Source organism: Pelophylax lessonae (assembly GCF_965119305.1).
Source record: "Pelophylax lessonae genome assembly, chromosome: 4".
Lineage (NCBI taxonomy): Eukaryota > Metazoa > Chordata > Amphibia > Anura > Ranidae > Pelophylax > Pelophylax lessonae.
This window is the reverse complement of record NC_138771.1, coordinates 136805621-136821994: the sequence shown is the minus strand read 5'-3', so window position 1 is coordinate 136821994 and position 16374 is coordinate 136805621. Positions and strand designations below refer to the sequence as shown.

Genomic DNA, 16374 nt, shown 5'->3' with positions numbered 1-16374 from the left:
AAGCTTCCTCTGCAGCATCCAGCACACTTCCAATTGTCATATGTCTGGTCCTCTGCTGAGCTCTGTGCTTTTATCAACTAGCCCAGGGATGCTCAAACTACGGCCCTCCAGCTGTTGCGGAACTACACTTCCCATGAGGCATTGTAAACCTTTCACAGTCACAGCCATGACTAGGCATAATGGGAATTGTAGTTCCTGAACAACTGGAGGTCCAAAGTTTGAAGACCCCTGAACTAGCCTCTACATCACTGAAGGACACGTTAGTGGTATAGGGCCCAACAAAAGAAACCACAGAGTAATAGGATGGTGGCCAGGCATCCAACAAGGTTTTTCAGTAAGAGGGCATTTATCACAATCGGAAGCCTTCTAGCCTGTACTGAGGAGAGAGACCGGTGAAGCAGCTTTTCTGGCAGCGGGGGATCTGCAATCTGGTACAGCGGGATGGGGAGGGGGACCAGTGGATGGCTCAATAGCTGGAGGCTGCGGAAATCAAAGACATGGGAGAGGCAGGAGCAGCCGCAGATGTCCACAGTCCGATGGGAGCATAAACCAAAAGACCTTTTACTCATGGTAGTCAAAGGTTTTAAACCCTTGTCAGACCTTTTTTTTTTTTTTTTTTGCTATCTGTAAACCATTGGTGAGCTGTCCCTTTACTTCCCTATAGGCAGAACAGGAAGTGACAGAAAAGCTTTTCATAGTTAAGAAAATCTCCCCTCATGTCACCAAAACAGTTGTACCCTTTGGAGGGTTTCCCTTCCCTTCCAGTCCTGGTTTGGTAGCAGCTCAGAATGCTGGATTTTTCCCTCCCTTTCAGTCCTGGTGACAGTGGCTTTTAAGTAGAGGGAGAGAGTAAATCTAGCTAAAACACAGACAACAGTAAAAACCTTTCAAGGGTTCTAATCCTTTGCCACACTATCTAAAGCTAAAAAGGGTTTAGATACGTTTTTAAATATAGTAAGTAAAGCTATTGGCAAATAGTTGGTCTGTTCCATGTAAACTGCTAGTGCTATTTAAATGAGTTATGTTACACAAGTGAATATTTTACTTGCAATGTAGGATATAGACCTCTAGCATATATGAGCATTAAAGCGGTTGCATACTCCTATAAAAAAAAAAAAAAAAAACCCTGTAAGACAAAGGCACAATGAGCTAGTATGCATCGCATACTAGCTCGTTATGAAATACTTACCTTAGAACGAAGCCCCGGCATGGTCATCTGGACAACGCTGAGGGAGCTGACATGCTCCCTCGGCATCTCTTCCTGGTTCGGCGGCTCTGGCGCTGTGAGTGACCAAAGCCACGATGACGCGCGGGAGTTTCACTTTCTGGCAAGGAGCTCTGAAGGTCCGCCGGACCTTCAGAGCGCATGCCCCGCAGACGTCAGCGGCTGCATGCAGGTTTAATATCTCTTAAGCCGTGCAGGTTTAGGAGATATTAATTGTACCTACAGGTGAGCCTTATTATAGGCTTACCTGTAGGTAAAAGTCATATAGCGGAGTATACTACCGCTTTAAATGCACACATGCTTAACTTTTACTGCTTAAGCAGTGTTCAATATTTATATAGTCCTAAAGTGGAACTATATATATAATATATATATATATATATATATATATATTTTTCTTGTACCTACAGGAAAGCCTATAATGAGGGTTACCTGTAGGTACAGTGAATATCTCCTAAACTTGCACGGTTTAGGAGATTTTCACACTGCATGCAGCCAGTTATGTCACGGGCGCTTGCTCTCTGAAGGGACAGCATACCCCTGCCATCCCTTTAGAGCTCCGTGCCATGGTCCGTGACTTCAGCGCGGCGTGGCAAAATCAGACAGCCTGTGGATGCGAACCTGGAAGGAAGACCGGGTGAAGATGGAAGTCCTGTCAGTGATGAGGGAGCACCGCTGGAGGGCTTCATTCTAAGGGAAGTATTTAATAATGTGAAGTATGTGATGCATACTAGCACATTAGGCAAGTGCCTTGCAGAGTTAAAAAAAAAAGTGTGTTTTACCACAGCTCCAATAGCGTGTTGTTGCGATTACATAAAGTAAGAAACAACCTGTCACCATGTTAAAATGGAAAACGTCATCTGTGCCTGCCATTACTTTTACTATCCTGAAAAACCTCCTGTGCTTTTCTGTAATTCTGGCTTTAGGATCCTGGTCTGTGCTTGGCAAGAACAGCCAAGATTTGATGTTTTTGAAGCCCCCTTTTAGACGTTCTGAGTGCCCAGCTCTCTGCTTAACATTCCTCTACAATGGCCCCCTTCCCTTGTGCATTCTGTAATGCAGGTATTTTCATGTATTAGACAGCTAAATGATTTTGAGTAGGCTGGCAGCAAACCTTAACACATGTAAAAACAGACCTGCCCTGTTTTAACAACGCATGTTGTGCTCTGCGGTACTGCAGGTGTTTTGCTGACTACAGTCCATATGCACACAAGTACCATGTGTTACTGCAGGGCAGCTTTTTGGCCATACTTTTCTTGTAGCTCACAGGAGTGCACTTATGTTTTGCTCTCCTGTGACCCAAAGTAAGCGTATATTGGCCGCTATTAGCTGGCATCACAGAGCTGCTCCAGGCTCTGGAAGGATCCTTGCCATTATTGTCAGGAATCACACCACTGCCTGAATGATAGATGCCTCCTGCTCTCCGAAGCCAGCTGCCCCCACCCCCCTCTCCTGTCCTGCACTCCAGTGAGCGCTGGAGGGACACAGTGGAGAGTGGTGACTGACTGTCACTGCTCTAAGCAGACCAAGAACTAAAGCGCTTAACGGTCAGGTGAGTGGTTTAATGTACCCTAAGCTTCTCCTTTTTAACCTTATGATGATTTGTGAACTTTCCTTTTTAAATGAACATTGAAATCAATAAGAACATTAAATCGTATAATGACAATTCAGCCCTTGGCAATTATAATTAACATTAAAAGAGAAGTTTGGGATTTAAACCAAACTAACCTTTATACTCGCCTAGGTGAATGCAGCATCGCTCCCCTATGGCCTCTAGACTGAGAACTGTGGAATCATAGCCCGCTGATCGCTCAGTTCTCTGGTCTGCACAGAGCCGAGATGGTCAGTTGTAAATATGAACCTAGTCAGCTGAACTGCAGTGATTACCTTTAGTTCATTATTTAATATTGTTGGTGCTTTTTTCTTTCCAGGCTGCTATAAGATCACTACTGTATTCAGCCATGCACAGACGGTTGTCCTTTGTGTAGGGTGCTCGACAGTCCTGTGCCAGCCCACAGGTGGAAAAGCCAGGCTCACAGAAGGTAACTGTCAATTTCTATAGCATATACAATTGCAACACAAGTCATAATGTAATTGAATGTTACTAAAAATGAACTTTCCTTTTTAAATATGCAGCTCTGTAATTTTCTGTGAAATGCAATATGACTACCTGGCGGTGTTCTGTACACAGAATATGTACAAAACGCCCCCCCAGAAACATTTCCTGCTTGTGTTATTGGCCCATTGATTATCCTAGAACTCTGCACTGAGATACAAGTCCGAATTCAGTTGTCCCCTGCAACAAACATTATATTTTTGGTGAGATACACCCAATTGAAATCACATCTAATGGGATGCAGGTCCTGCAGTTTTCCTCATTAGTGCCCTGCAGGTGCACAGCTGATGGAGAATTATGAAACCACTCCCATTAGACTCACTTCTGCACATGCGCACAGACAAACGCAGGGATTTCTTCAGAATAACAAAAGATCAGAATCTGCAACAGTTTGTCCATATCCCTGCAATGTACATAGATCACCCAGAGGGGAACGTGTTTGTTTTTTGTTTTTTTTCTCAACAAAAGTGGAGTTTTCCTTTAAATTAATGTCCATGGACAATAGGATTTTCTCACTCAATAAGGGTCACGGGATTTCATTTTGTGGGGAAATTGGTTTATGCTGCTGCTAACAGAAGGAATTGAACAAACAAAAAAACTGTTGGCCAGCCAGGTATAACCCCCTCCTACTCCCAGCATGCTTCACTTGTTTGCTGGTGTCCTAGAAGGATGTGTGTATAAGGTGTATCAGCTCTCGTGCTATCAATGTGCGTGTAAAATAGATACACAACATTTTGGGGGCTGCTGCTAGCACTTTATAGCTTATCCACAGCTATTTAAACTAAAAGTGAAATGATGGGTGAATAGTGCTGCACTGCTTTTTTCAGTGATATGATACAATAATATTCAGAGTAGAATAACTTCACTATTTTAAAATAATTACATGTCTATGTGTTATGGAACTTCTTGCTGACCTAAAAGTGCATGAAACCACACATATATATTCCTTCAAAAGTGCATCGTGCAATCGCAAACCTATAAATACTACAATATACTAAATGATCAGACAATTAAATCAATATGAACTGAATATTACCATGAAGAAGTCACATGGGCGTGACGTAACATGTAGGGCGCGAGCAGAGGTTACCGGAAGTGATGTGGACACTGATATGAGCACGACGCTATGGAACAGTTGCCGGATGTGTTTAACTTAAATGTGAGTTTATGCTGCTTTAATCCAATGAATATTTTAAGATGCAACACCATGAGAGTATCCTTTATATATCCCCACTCTGCATCTTATGGCGAGAGTACCTTTAGAGGCCCCTGAGAACACCTACTATCCACAGAGCGAACAGCATTGGGGAGAAAAGCAGAGGACATCTAGTGGCGAACAAGATGCATAACTCCAATGGGAACGTAATACTACACGTTTATTTTTAGTAATCAGGTGAGAGGCTAGAGTGCACATTGGTGTCACTTGGATGAAGAAAAGCATACACCAGAGCTCGACAAACCCCAGACGCCAAGTCGCATTGGCGACTAGATTTAGCGGCCTGGTGCCTGGGTTATACTGTGGCAGGTGTCTTGTCACTGGACATCCCAAGTCTCCTGCGAGATGCTGGAGTATCCTGCATGCGGGCTGCGAATCCCTGACACCCGCAAGCGCTGCGCCCGCATGCAGGAGACTCCCACACCTCGCAAGGAGACTTGGGATGTCTGGCAACAGAACGTTGCGTGTCACCTGTGACCGAACAAAGCCGATACTTCCTGTATAGTTCCGGCTCCGTCCTGTCACAGACAGAATGATATCAAATGCACTCCGCCTGTGAGAGGAGAGATACAGGAAGCAATCGGCTCTGCATGCTTTCTTCAGTGCCGCTCCTCTCTCTCAGCCAGCAGGAAGTCACGTGCTAGGGGTGCAGCTAGCCCCCAGCATATGCAGTGTTTCTGACTCCTACCACCATGACCACTTCAAATCTCTGAATTGGTCATGGTGGTTGGTGTGTCTTTTTTAATATCTCTCAGAAGAAGTAAACCAAGTACACATGGGTCGAATGCTGGGCAACATCAGTGAGTTCATTAAAAACTGGCTGCCGTTGGGCCGTGTGTATGGCAGCCGGTCCAACAGAAGCCGGCCATTCGGCATGCATGAAAAAAAAAAAACAGGCTCCTTACTTTTTTAGCTGGCTCCTTGATTTCAAGCAAATTTTGTCAAGCCCTGTGATACATAAATATTTTTATTGATGAAGGGATACACCGGAATATATATATTAAGGACTATTTGCATAAATCTATTTCAGTTCATATTTTATTTCATTGTCTGTGATCATTTTGCATATATTAGAATTTATATGTTTGTGATTGCACGGTGCAATTTTGGTGGAGTATATGTGTGGTTTCATGCACTTTGTCAGCAAGAGGTTTCATTACATATAGAAATGTGATTGATTGATTTTTAAATAGTGAATTTAAGTTGTCGTACTCTAAATATTTTTGTTTCATAATACCGAAAAAGCAGCGCTGTGCTGCGCTATTCACCTATCACGTCCTAGGAGGATGGACATCTTTTCTCTATTCGGAAAAGTTAAACTTTTTCTAGCCATTTCATCTCCTCCCTTCAATTAGGACTTCATATACATGCTGCTGAGCTGGGCTTTGTTCAGCTATCCAGATCAATGTATGCTTACAGGTATAGTTGTGGCATTGCCTCCCATGTGACCCAGGCTCTAAAGACCTTTAATAAGTATGTTGTGTAGGCAAAGCACATTTTTAAATTTTAAACTGTTTACCCAGTTTTACCTCTGTTAGTCCCTGCCGCCACCTACAGTGACCTCAGGACCTGAGTCACTATAAGGCTGCCGACTGAGGGATCCAGGTTGGGGGGGGGGGGGGCGGTGTAAATTCATATACCTCTTGGATTAGCCAGGACCTTGCCAGGGAATCTAGGCTGAATCCACTTGGCTTCAGTGACTTGCCCAGTGGGGGCGTACTATGTGGGCATACCCACCCCATAGCTTGTGCGGGTGTTTGGTGTCCCACATGGTGCAATCTTAGCTAGGGGGAGAGACGCAGGCTGTGGTCCATCTTATGCTGAAGTCGACTTGTTTGTAGACTTTGAAGGCTATTGGTCTTTGGGAGCACCGGGTTAGAAAGCATCTCAGATGCCTGGATTCCAAGAGATACTAGTTAGACTTCTCCTCTCCGCCCCTATCCAGCTTCATGTTGTCCAGTCTGCCTGTGTTGCCGCACAGGATAGTAGACCTCCATTCTGCTTTTACAGATCTTCTGAGCCAAGAAATTTGGTATTTCAACAGTACAAGGGTTCAAAGTTTTTTTTTTTTTTTTTTTTTTCCCCACCTTTTCACTGCTCCAAAGCTAAAAGGAGGAATTTAACCTATTTGCTAAGCCTGATGGCTTTAAATGTCTTCATTGAAATCCAAAAATGTTCCATGGAATCTACAAGATCTGTCAGTCTTCCTCCATCACAGGATTTCCAGGCTCTGTGGACATCAAGGATGCGTACTTGCATGTCACCATCTTCCCAGTACATTAGCGCTACCTCCCGATTTGCTGCGGGAGCATAACACTGCCAAATTTTAGCCCTACCATTTGCTTTGGTCTGTCTTCCACAACCAAAGTATTCACAATAGTATTAGCACCCCTGCTAGCGCTACCACAATCCCAGGGAAGCCACATTGTGGAATACCTGTACGATCATCTACTAAGGGAGCAGTCGGCGTACATACTGACCATGTGATGCTGACAGTCCAGACTGGTTGGATCCTAAACCTTCAGAACTCATTGCTGTAACTGACATGTCTTTTTGCAGTATCTGAGTCTCATCCTGGACACGGCTTAAGCCAGAGTTTTTCTATCTCAAGAACTGCGACTTCACTCCGGGTCTCAGACTGTACAGTTCAAAAAAAGTACAACTCTAGGATTCTGCAGGAGAATTTTGGGCTTGATAATTGTCTCCTTTAAGACATTTCCACTCCAGGCCCCTTCAACACAATGTTCTGTTGTTGGATAAATGGGTTCAGTGTCTAGATAAACTGTCTTGCCTTATGCTGAAGACCAGGTCATCTCTGGTCTGGGGGCTCAAGAATTCATCTCTGCACTTGGGGAATCTTTCTTCTCCCTCTCTGGGAAGATCCCATGCCAGTCCTAGATGCCTTGTTGGTGCAAAGGACTTGGTCTACCACTCAAAATTCTACATCCTTGAGTGATTTGGCTGTCCCTACAATGTTGCAAATTCTGACTACCTACTGACCATCTGATCAGGATTCAAATGGCATTCATCAAGGAGAAACCAGTGGTCTTGCTGCAGCAAGAGGGGTAGAAAGGATTCTAGCCTCGGCAGAACTTCATGTTGCAACCTTGTGCATCATTGGAAAATAGACCCTACAACCCAAAGTGTTGTCAGGACTTGTCATTGGTTGGAGAAGGACGCATGTAGTCTTCTAGGTTCAACAACAATCTGGAAAGGTTTGCCTGAATATAAAATTCTCTGGTGAAAACGGGATGCTCGGGTGACTCTAGGACCAGTACAACCTGATTTATGTTTTCTCTAATGGTCTTCCAGGGCAGCATCTGAGAGGGAGGCTCCTCCCACCTGAAACAGGAAACCCACTAGTCCACCATTATAAAAATGTCAGTCACACCTGTGTGCCTCAGTTTGTGTTTCCCCTGGATCCACAGGAGCTGCAGACGTTTTATTTTTTTTTCTCCAGCCTCTGTGCTAATTGCAGGGGACTCCCTGACCAGCCTCCCATCTAGCTTAGCGGGCTTTGGTTTAGTGCAGGATAGGGGCAGCAACCTGGGGCAAGCTGGCCCCTGTCTTGAGGTTTCACCCCTACTAAAGGGATATGCAACCCCCCCCCCCCCCCAGCTGCACTAAATGTCGATGGCATTCCCCCAAAAGACCACTGTACCTAGAGTCAGGCCAGCTGTTCAGTCACCAGCATCTTAAGGGCTTCGACTGAACACGAGCTGCCCCTCTGGCCGACAGCCTCATCACAAAGCGGCCGATCCACGCTGCTGGAGGAGCAAGATAGCGTGGCACTTCCGGTAACACACTTCCGTTCCGCAGCCATCTTGGCGAAGGCAGAAGCCCCAGAGCTGGACGACAGAGCGGGACACTTCCGCTTTCTTCAATTTCGGGCAGCGGCGCGATTTTAAAATAAAAAAAAAGGGGGGGGGCATATGGATACTCTCTCCCCTAAAGCAACACGCCAGGAAAGCAGATGGCAGTGCAGGTATATCCACCAAACTGCATGGGGTCATCCGGGGGCGGGGCTGGAGCTGCAGAAGGAAGCAGTTAAAGCCCCTATGCAGGGTTTTTTTTTTTTTTTTTTTTTTCTGAGGCTGACTAGGTCTGGTGCTTCTCCACCCTGCCCTGCTTGTCAGGACAGCTCCAAGGTAAGCCAGAGCATTCTGGAGTTTCCCCTGTCTCCACCTCCCTAGAAACTGTTACTTATGTTTATGTATGGCAACCGCCTGTCCCATTGGGCTCCTGGTGCTTATTAACAGACCAAGACCCCAGAAGAGAAAAGGGCAAAGACCAGTAGCAAGGCATGCGCCTCTTGAGGTCACAGGTTTCCTCCAGAATTGAAAAAACCATTATGCCAAAAATGCATCAACAAAATGGTGGTCAAGGAATCACAGGGGTTCCTTGAAAGACATGCTCAACTCTTTTAAAAGGGATATAAAAAGCACAATTGGGCCACTACGTTCGGTTATAGAAAAGCTGGTGGCTCCAGCCACACCAGTACCCCATCTTCCTGTAAGCCATCCATCCCCCCTCGTGCAGTGGGGAAGAGGTGGACCTAGCGTAGCTGGAAAACGATTAAGCTAGCTTGGAATCAGAAGACGGCCTATGCTCGGACTCAAATTAAGACCCAGCATCAGGAGGCACCCTTTTTTCTTTCTGAAGACATGGACAATTTACAGAGAGCCATAGTAGATGCACTGGGCATCAAAGAGCAAAAAGTCGCAGAGCTTTTCCTTACACGATGAGATGTACAAAGGCTTGCAACCGAAAAAATCCTCCCTCGCCAGAGTCTCAAACAAGTCCGACTTAGCCTTTGACGACTCCGGGACCCTCTGTGATCCCATGGATAAGAAGATGGAGGCACTGCTAAAGTGAGCTTGGGAAGCTGGCGCAGCGAATTTAAATCTAGCCATAGCCTCCACTTGCAAGTCTAGGACCTTGCTAGTCTGGCTGACTCGGCTGCAAAAGCTGCTGGAAGGAGAAACCCCAAAAGAAGAGTTAGTAAGGACCATACCCACACTAACCAGAGCAGCAGCATTCCTCGCAGATGCTTCGGCTGAAGCTGTAAAGGGTGTTGGCCAGGGCCACTTGCCTAATTAATTTGGCCAGGGGAGCCTTGTGGCTGAAGTCGTGGGGAGGAGATATCGCTTTTACAGGCGATATACTGTTCTAGACGGAACCGCAGCCAAAAATAAAGGGTTTCCTCAAACCAAAAAGAATCAGGGAAAAGTGCCCTTTCGGCAGTCCAGGAGATTTAATAAAGACACGGAACCAAGGAAGCGCTGGACAAAACAAAAAGGCAAGGGAGACTTTCTCCTCAAGCCTTCCATTCCAAGAAACAAAAAGCAATGACTTTCTCCAGGTGGGGGGAAGATTGGCAACCTTTGGTCATCCAGTGGAAGAAGATCAGAAGAAACTGATTTGTCCTTTGCACGATAGCAGAAGGTTACTTGATAGTTTTCCACTCATCCCCCCAACCAAGTACCTGGTGACGAAAGGCACAGACCACACAGATGCTTTATCTGCACTAGAAAACCTCCTAAAACAAAAAGTGATTTGTCACACCACCGGAAGAAGAAAACAGGAGTTTATTTGCACAACTCTACCTTTCGGCATATTTTACATGTTCTGTTTTTTATTTTATTTTTTTATATATTTTTTTTTTTCTTGCCATCAAAAATACTTTAAGATTTGCAGTCCAAGGCCCGGCTACCACTCTACATATGCAGTTCACAGCTCCACCTTTCGGCACCCAGGATTTTCTTGACAATAATGGCCGAAGCCCTGAAAAACCTAAGACCACAAGGCATAGGTGTGGTGCCATACCTAGACGATCTACTGTTCGTCTCCAAATCCGCAAACAGCCAAGAAAAATTACAATTCACTTCAAGCCAGGGAGTCGTATACTTGACTTAAATATACTGGATGCCAAAATAACAGATTCTTCTAACTGAGGAAAAGGTTGAGAAAATCACAGAAGCGATGGTCTCTGATAGGAGCCAAATTCATGACCATCAGGTGGGGCATGGCAGTGTTGAACTAATGACCTCCTCAATTCCGGCCATCACCTGGAACCTTTTGGTTCCTCGTTCAATCAAAAGGGCGCTCCAATGGTGGCTCAACCCACTGATTTACCTCAAGGGACGCAGATGGACACGGTCCGCTCTTGTGTAGATCAGTACAGACACCAGCACTCTGGGATGGGGAGCGCATATGGCGGATCGTTGCATACAAGGAAAATGGAACCACGATTGGTCCCAAGCATTCTCAAACATGAGGGTATTAAAAGCCATAGAAGAGGCTTTAAGAGCATTCCAACCGGCCATTCAGGACAAAGATGTCCGGATTCAGTCAGACACCACAACGGCGGCATACCTGAACAGACAAGGGGGGAACAAAATCTAACAGAAACGACACTGTCTTGGCCCGAGAGAAACCTCAAATCCATCTCCGCCATACATCTGAAAGGAACCGACAATACGCTGGCAGACTTAATTTGAAAAGCCATAAAACAGACAGAATTGTCCTTGAATCATGCAACCTTCGCGTGGATCACTCAAACCTGGGGGGTACCCGAGGTGGCTCTGTTCCCCTCAAAAATAAATATGAAACTCCCAAAATTCTTCTCCCTGAACCCCACAGATGGAAACATTGGTGTAGGCGCGTTCAACCAAAATTGGGCATCCCGGCTGTGTTTATGCATTCCCTCCAACTGCCCTAATACCAAAGGTAGTACAAAAGATCAGGGAAGAAAGTTATAGTGATCCTTATTGTGCCCATTGGTCCCAGAGACCATGGTTCAGTCACTTGAAGAATCTCAGTGTTGGACCATATCTAATGCTTCCAGACATGGTAGACCTCCTAACGCAGGGGCCAGTCAACCCCCCGAACCACAAGGTCCTGAAGCTCTTGACCTGGTTCCTGAAGGGGTGAGGCTACAGAGGAAGCGCCTGTCAAGCAAGGTGATAGACACCATATTAGCCAGCAGAAAACCTGTAACCAGAGCCATCTACGAGAAAGTGAGAAGAGTTTGTACGAGAGCAAAGGAGACCCCGACAAGGGGACTTCTCCATCAATCTTAGATTTCTTACAGGAAGGAGCGGACAAGAGCATTTCCCATAACACTTTAAAGGTCCAAGTGGTGGCCCTGTCTTCCTGCCTAGATATCAGGCTGGCAGAAGACACCAACAGTTAGGTACCTGGTAACTCTTCATTAAAAAAAAAAAAAAAAAAAAAAAAGTCTTCAAGGGCAGCACTCATTCCCACCCTAAACAATACAAAAGGGTTTTGCAGATTCATAGGCTTACTGAGGGTTCCTCCATGTTTTCAAGGTAAAAGCTAGGAAATCTACATACCACCCTTTGAAACTGTAGCATTTGAATTATGCTTTCTTAGCTCTTCAAAAACTGCCTTTTGGAACACTGAGATTTCCCTTTCTACTCTCACAAGGTTGCTGTTCTTGCCATCACCTGAATGTAGTTTGTTCTCTGCCACTGCTTCCATTAGAAAGACTGACTCTGTTTTGGTCGTTCTTGCTGGCCCCTGCAAAGGGAACTGGTATCTCGTTTAAATGTTTGGTGGCTTAGACAGATCATCGTACAAGTTTATGGTCTCAAGGACAAGGTTCCACCCTTCTGTGAAGGTGCACACTACCAGGACTGTGAGTGTTGCTTTTTGGGCTTTTTGACATTCGGAAACTGTTTTCCAGGTATGCAAGGTTGCTACCAGGACTTCTGTTCACGTTATCCAAGTTTTTTACCCCTATGGATATTCAGGCTTCAGCTCACGCCAGGGTGGAAGCCCCAAGACTCACTCAAGCCTTCCACAATGAAAGACTTTGCAGGAGGTGAATTCCTAACTTTTAACATTGTAGATTTAGACTCCAATGTCCCTGTTCTTAGAACCTGGGTTTTAAATCTGAACTTGGGTAAGAAAATTCTAAGGATCTAACAACGCCCACAAACAATCTGCCAGGAGTCTTTCCAGGTTAGTGTACTACATCCCCATGTGCTAGTCTGGAGCAATGAGGATCACTCGTCTCAATGCAGGGAAGCAGACGAGGAAAGGGAAATGCAGAATGGAATGCATTGGTATACTAATCTCACAAAGCTATCAGATCATCCACTGCTTCCACTAGAGGTTCCCTGTACCTGGGCACAAACTTTCCCAGTTGTTGTTGTTTTTTTTTTTTTTTTTTTTTGAACCTGGAGGCCAGAAAGTCGACATTTGGTGTCAAAGCTGGAATGTGAAGGTCAACCAAGTGTAGTGTTCATTATACCTCTTTCCACAGCAAGACTTCTAAATTCTTCCTGATGATTGATGTACACCACCGCTGCAGTATTGTCCAACTGAATCCAGTTTGGATGATCTTTCAGCAGGATGGTCCAATGGTTCAAAGACAGCCAAATAGTCCAAAGCTACAGGATGTTGATTGGAAGATTAGAGAGGTTCCCCTAAGTTGCGTTTTTTGGGTTTTTTTTTTTTTTTTTTGCCAGTGTCCATTTCTCCTGTAAGATGGCAATATAACCTCTAAATACAATGCATTTATCAAAATATCAGTAACCAAACAATATAGTGTAAGTCTCCGTTCACATCTAGGCGTTTTGGGGCGTTTTTCTGCTCTAGGATCAGCTCTCAAAACGCCCAACAAGACAAATCCTATTAATTTCAATGGCCCCTGTTCACATCTGAGCGTTTTGACGCTGTATACAAAACGCCCAACGCTCAAAAAAGTACATGAGTTTCTTTTTGGGCAGATTACAGGCGTTTTCCATTGATCTCTATTCAATCTAAAAACGCCTGCACAAAAACGCCGCAAAAATCGCGGTAAAATCGCGGTAAAAACCACGCGAAAAACGCTACGCTCAGGTGTGAATGTAGCCTAAAGTGGTTCTAAAGCCTAAACATTTTTTCCCTTAATGTATTACCTGCATTAAGGTAAAAAATTGGGTAGTAGAATTTCCCCTTGGGCCTCATGCACACTGTTTTTTTTACAGCTGCTTTTAGGAGCCCCTCCCATGTTCTATGGCCTCATGCGTGCACACAGGCTTTTAGGAGCTATAAGTCGCATAGGCGTTTTTAAGCTGTAAAAAAACCCAGAGCCAGCGCGTTCTGGAGCAGCAGCGTTAAGCTGTAAAAATGCCTGACGCTTCTAAAGCCTGCTTAATGCTGCATACAGCGTTTGGCCACATCAGACATTTTTGAGCTGTAGTAGTTGTTGGATTTGAGGATGGAAAATAGAGGGCAGAGAGAGGCTGCTAAACGTGCATTAACGCCAATACAAAACGCTTCTAAAAGCACGTTTTTACAGCTGCTTTTTCCTGACGTCGGAACTGGCTTTGCAGCTCATTAAACTCCCTGTGTGCATGAGGCCTTATACCTAACTCGATCCAATGCTGTGCCCAGCTGCTGTCTTCCCTCCTCTCTCCTTCACATGGGGATTAACAGGTAGCAGCAGGAGCCATTGGCAGCCACGCTGTCTGTCAATAGTGGCAGGCAGCATGGTTTAGGATTGAGCCTGCATGCATGCCATGATAGGAAGGGGCTTCCTGTGGTGGCACACTGAGAAGAGGAGGATGGGGCTGCTCTGTGCAATTCAATTGAACAGAGCCGGTAAGTATAAAGATGCTTGTTTAAAAAAAAACAAAAAAACTTTACAATGACTTTAAAACTTGAGTTCAACCACTTTAACGCTGCTCACTGTGCTGCTACTGTGGCACAGTTGCTCATTATCGTCTGGCGACGTAGGTCTACATCGCCAGACATTTCCCCCTCTCGGTGGCGCGGGAGGCTCGCTCCCACTGTATTCAAGCAGGAGTCGGGCCAGGGGAGGAGCGGTCGGATCGAGTCGGGGATCGATCGTCGGATCGAGTGTGGAGATCCGCCCGCTTGTGTAAACAAAGCGGGCGGATCTCCTAAGTGACAGGCAGGGACAGATTGCAGGATTCAGCATAGCTGAATCTGCGATCTGTCCCTGTGTCACATAGTCCCCTTCCCCCACACACGTTAGTAAGCACCAGGCATACATTAACCCCTTGATCACCAATAAAAGCGAACCCCTTCTCTGCCAGTGTCATTTTTACAGTAACGGTGCATATTTATAGCAGTCAGTCAAGGGTCCAATCTGTCCGCCGCAATGTCGCAGTCCCGCAAAAAAAATCGCAGATCGCCGCCATTACTAGTTAAAAAACATAAAAATTACATAAATTTCCCGTAGTTAGTAGCTGCGATAACTTTTGCGCAAACCAATCAAAATACGCTTATTGCAATTTTTTTTTTTACCAAAAATATGTAGCAGAAAACAAATTGGCCTAAAATGTAAAAAAAACTGATTTTTACATTTTTTTGGGGGGGGAATTTCATATAAAAAAAAAACGTGAGAAATATTATTTTTTCAAAATTGTCGCTTTTTTTTTTTTTTGTTTATAGCGCAAAAAGTAAAAATTGCACAGGTGATCAAATACCACCAAAAGAAAGCTCTGTTTGTGGGGGGAAAAAAGGACATCAATTTAATTTGGGTATAGGGTCGCGCGACCGCGCAATTGTCCATTAAAGTAACGCAGTGCCGAATCGCAAAAATATGGCCTGGTCAGGAATGGGGTAAAATCTTCTGGTCCTAAAGCGGTTAAAAATACGCTCATTGAGAATTTTTTTGTCAGACGTAGCTAAATACATTTTGGCCTAAATATATGACAAAAATTGACTATTGGATATTTTTTCAAAGTAGAAAAATATTGTTATTTTTTTCAAAATTGTTGCCTTTTTTTTATCGCAAAAAATAAAAATCGCAGAGGTGATCAAATACCACCAAAAGAAAGCTCTGTTGGAAAAAAAGGACGTAAATTTCGTTTGGGTACGGCGTTGCATGACCGCACAATTGTCAGTTAAAGTCGCACAGTGCCGAATCGCAAAAAGTGGCCTGGACGTAAGACCACAAAATCCTCCGGTGGTAAAGTGGTTAAGTGTGCTTTTATATTTTAGAATTTAGTTTGTATTACAAAAGATCCTGGGTATCAAATGCATATTATATGGAGCAAAAGGAGTACATGTGACATTCACTAGATAAGTACTATAGGTGTAATCGCTGTAATTTAAAAGGAATGTATCAGAAGGATTCGCATGCACTGAATGTTTGGTGAATGTCACATTCACTGCTTTTCTAAAGATGCCTGCAATTTGTGGAAAATGACAATATATTTTTTTGGGGAGCACAGACTTACTTTGTGATGACGAGTTGAAATGCTAGTTACATGTGCCCAAATAACTACACGTATAGGCTTTTTTATTCATTGACATATTTATCAAGTAACACTGACGGCACACTATCTTCACAGGTTGTTCTTTCAGAAGAAAGCAACACTAAATGATTCATCTTTGTTCCTGTGACATGCACCTTGCAGATTACCCCTCAGGATGATTCGCCTTATGTCCTGCTCGCACACCACTTTCCTCACTGTGGTATAATACGTCTGTCTTGTTGGCTTTTGTAATTCAGGGAGATTTTTTGCAGTTGAAGTTTGATTATGTGCAAACCATTTCCTAAATAAATTTAAAATTTGCGATTTGACTACTTTGTGTCATGTTGTGATTGTTTAAAACATTACGGTAGAATTTTACATCTTATACTGATAGATATACAGCGGGTATAGAAAAGACACACCACCGCCCTCCCCCCTACACTTTGTTGCTTTGCAAACTGAAATAGACGCACAGTTTTTGTTTTATCCAGCTGTATTTACACAGTGCAACTTATAACATCCAAGTAAAAGCTATAACACTATCTTAGAAAAAAAGGATCACCCCATCCCCCTCTCTCCT

The 16374-nt window shown here is 44.4% G+C and overlaps 1 protein-coding gene across 1 annotated transcript in view; it reads left to right on the top strand.

Annotated features, from left to right (window-relative positions):
• The window catches only part of RPS27L (ribosomal protein S27 like), a 29295-nt gene extending 13175 nt beyond the window's left edge, over window positions 1-16120 (top strand). Inside the window, exons 3-4 of the mRNA XM_082256826.1 lie at window positions 3157-3267; window positions 15891-16120. Coding sequence (XP_082112952.1) covers window positions 3157-3267; window positions 15891-15919 — 140 coding nt within the window. The 3' untranslated portion in view covers window positions 15920-16120. The remainder of the gene's footprint in view (window positions 1-3156; window positions 3268-15890) is intronic.
• The last annotated feature ends 254 nt before the right edge of the window (window positions 16121-16374 follow it).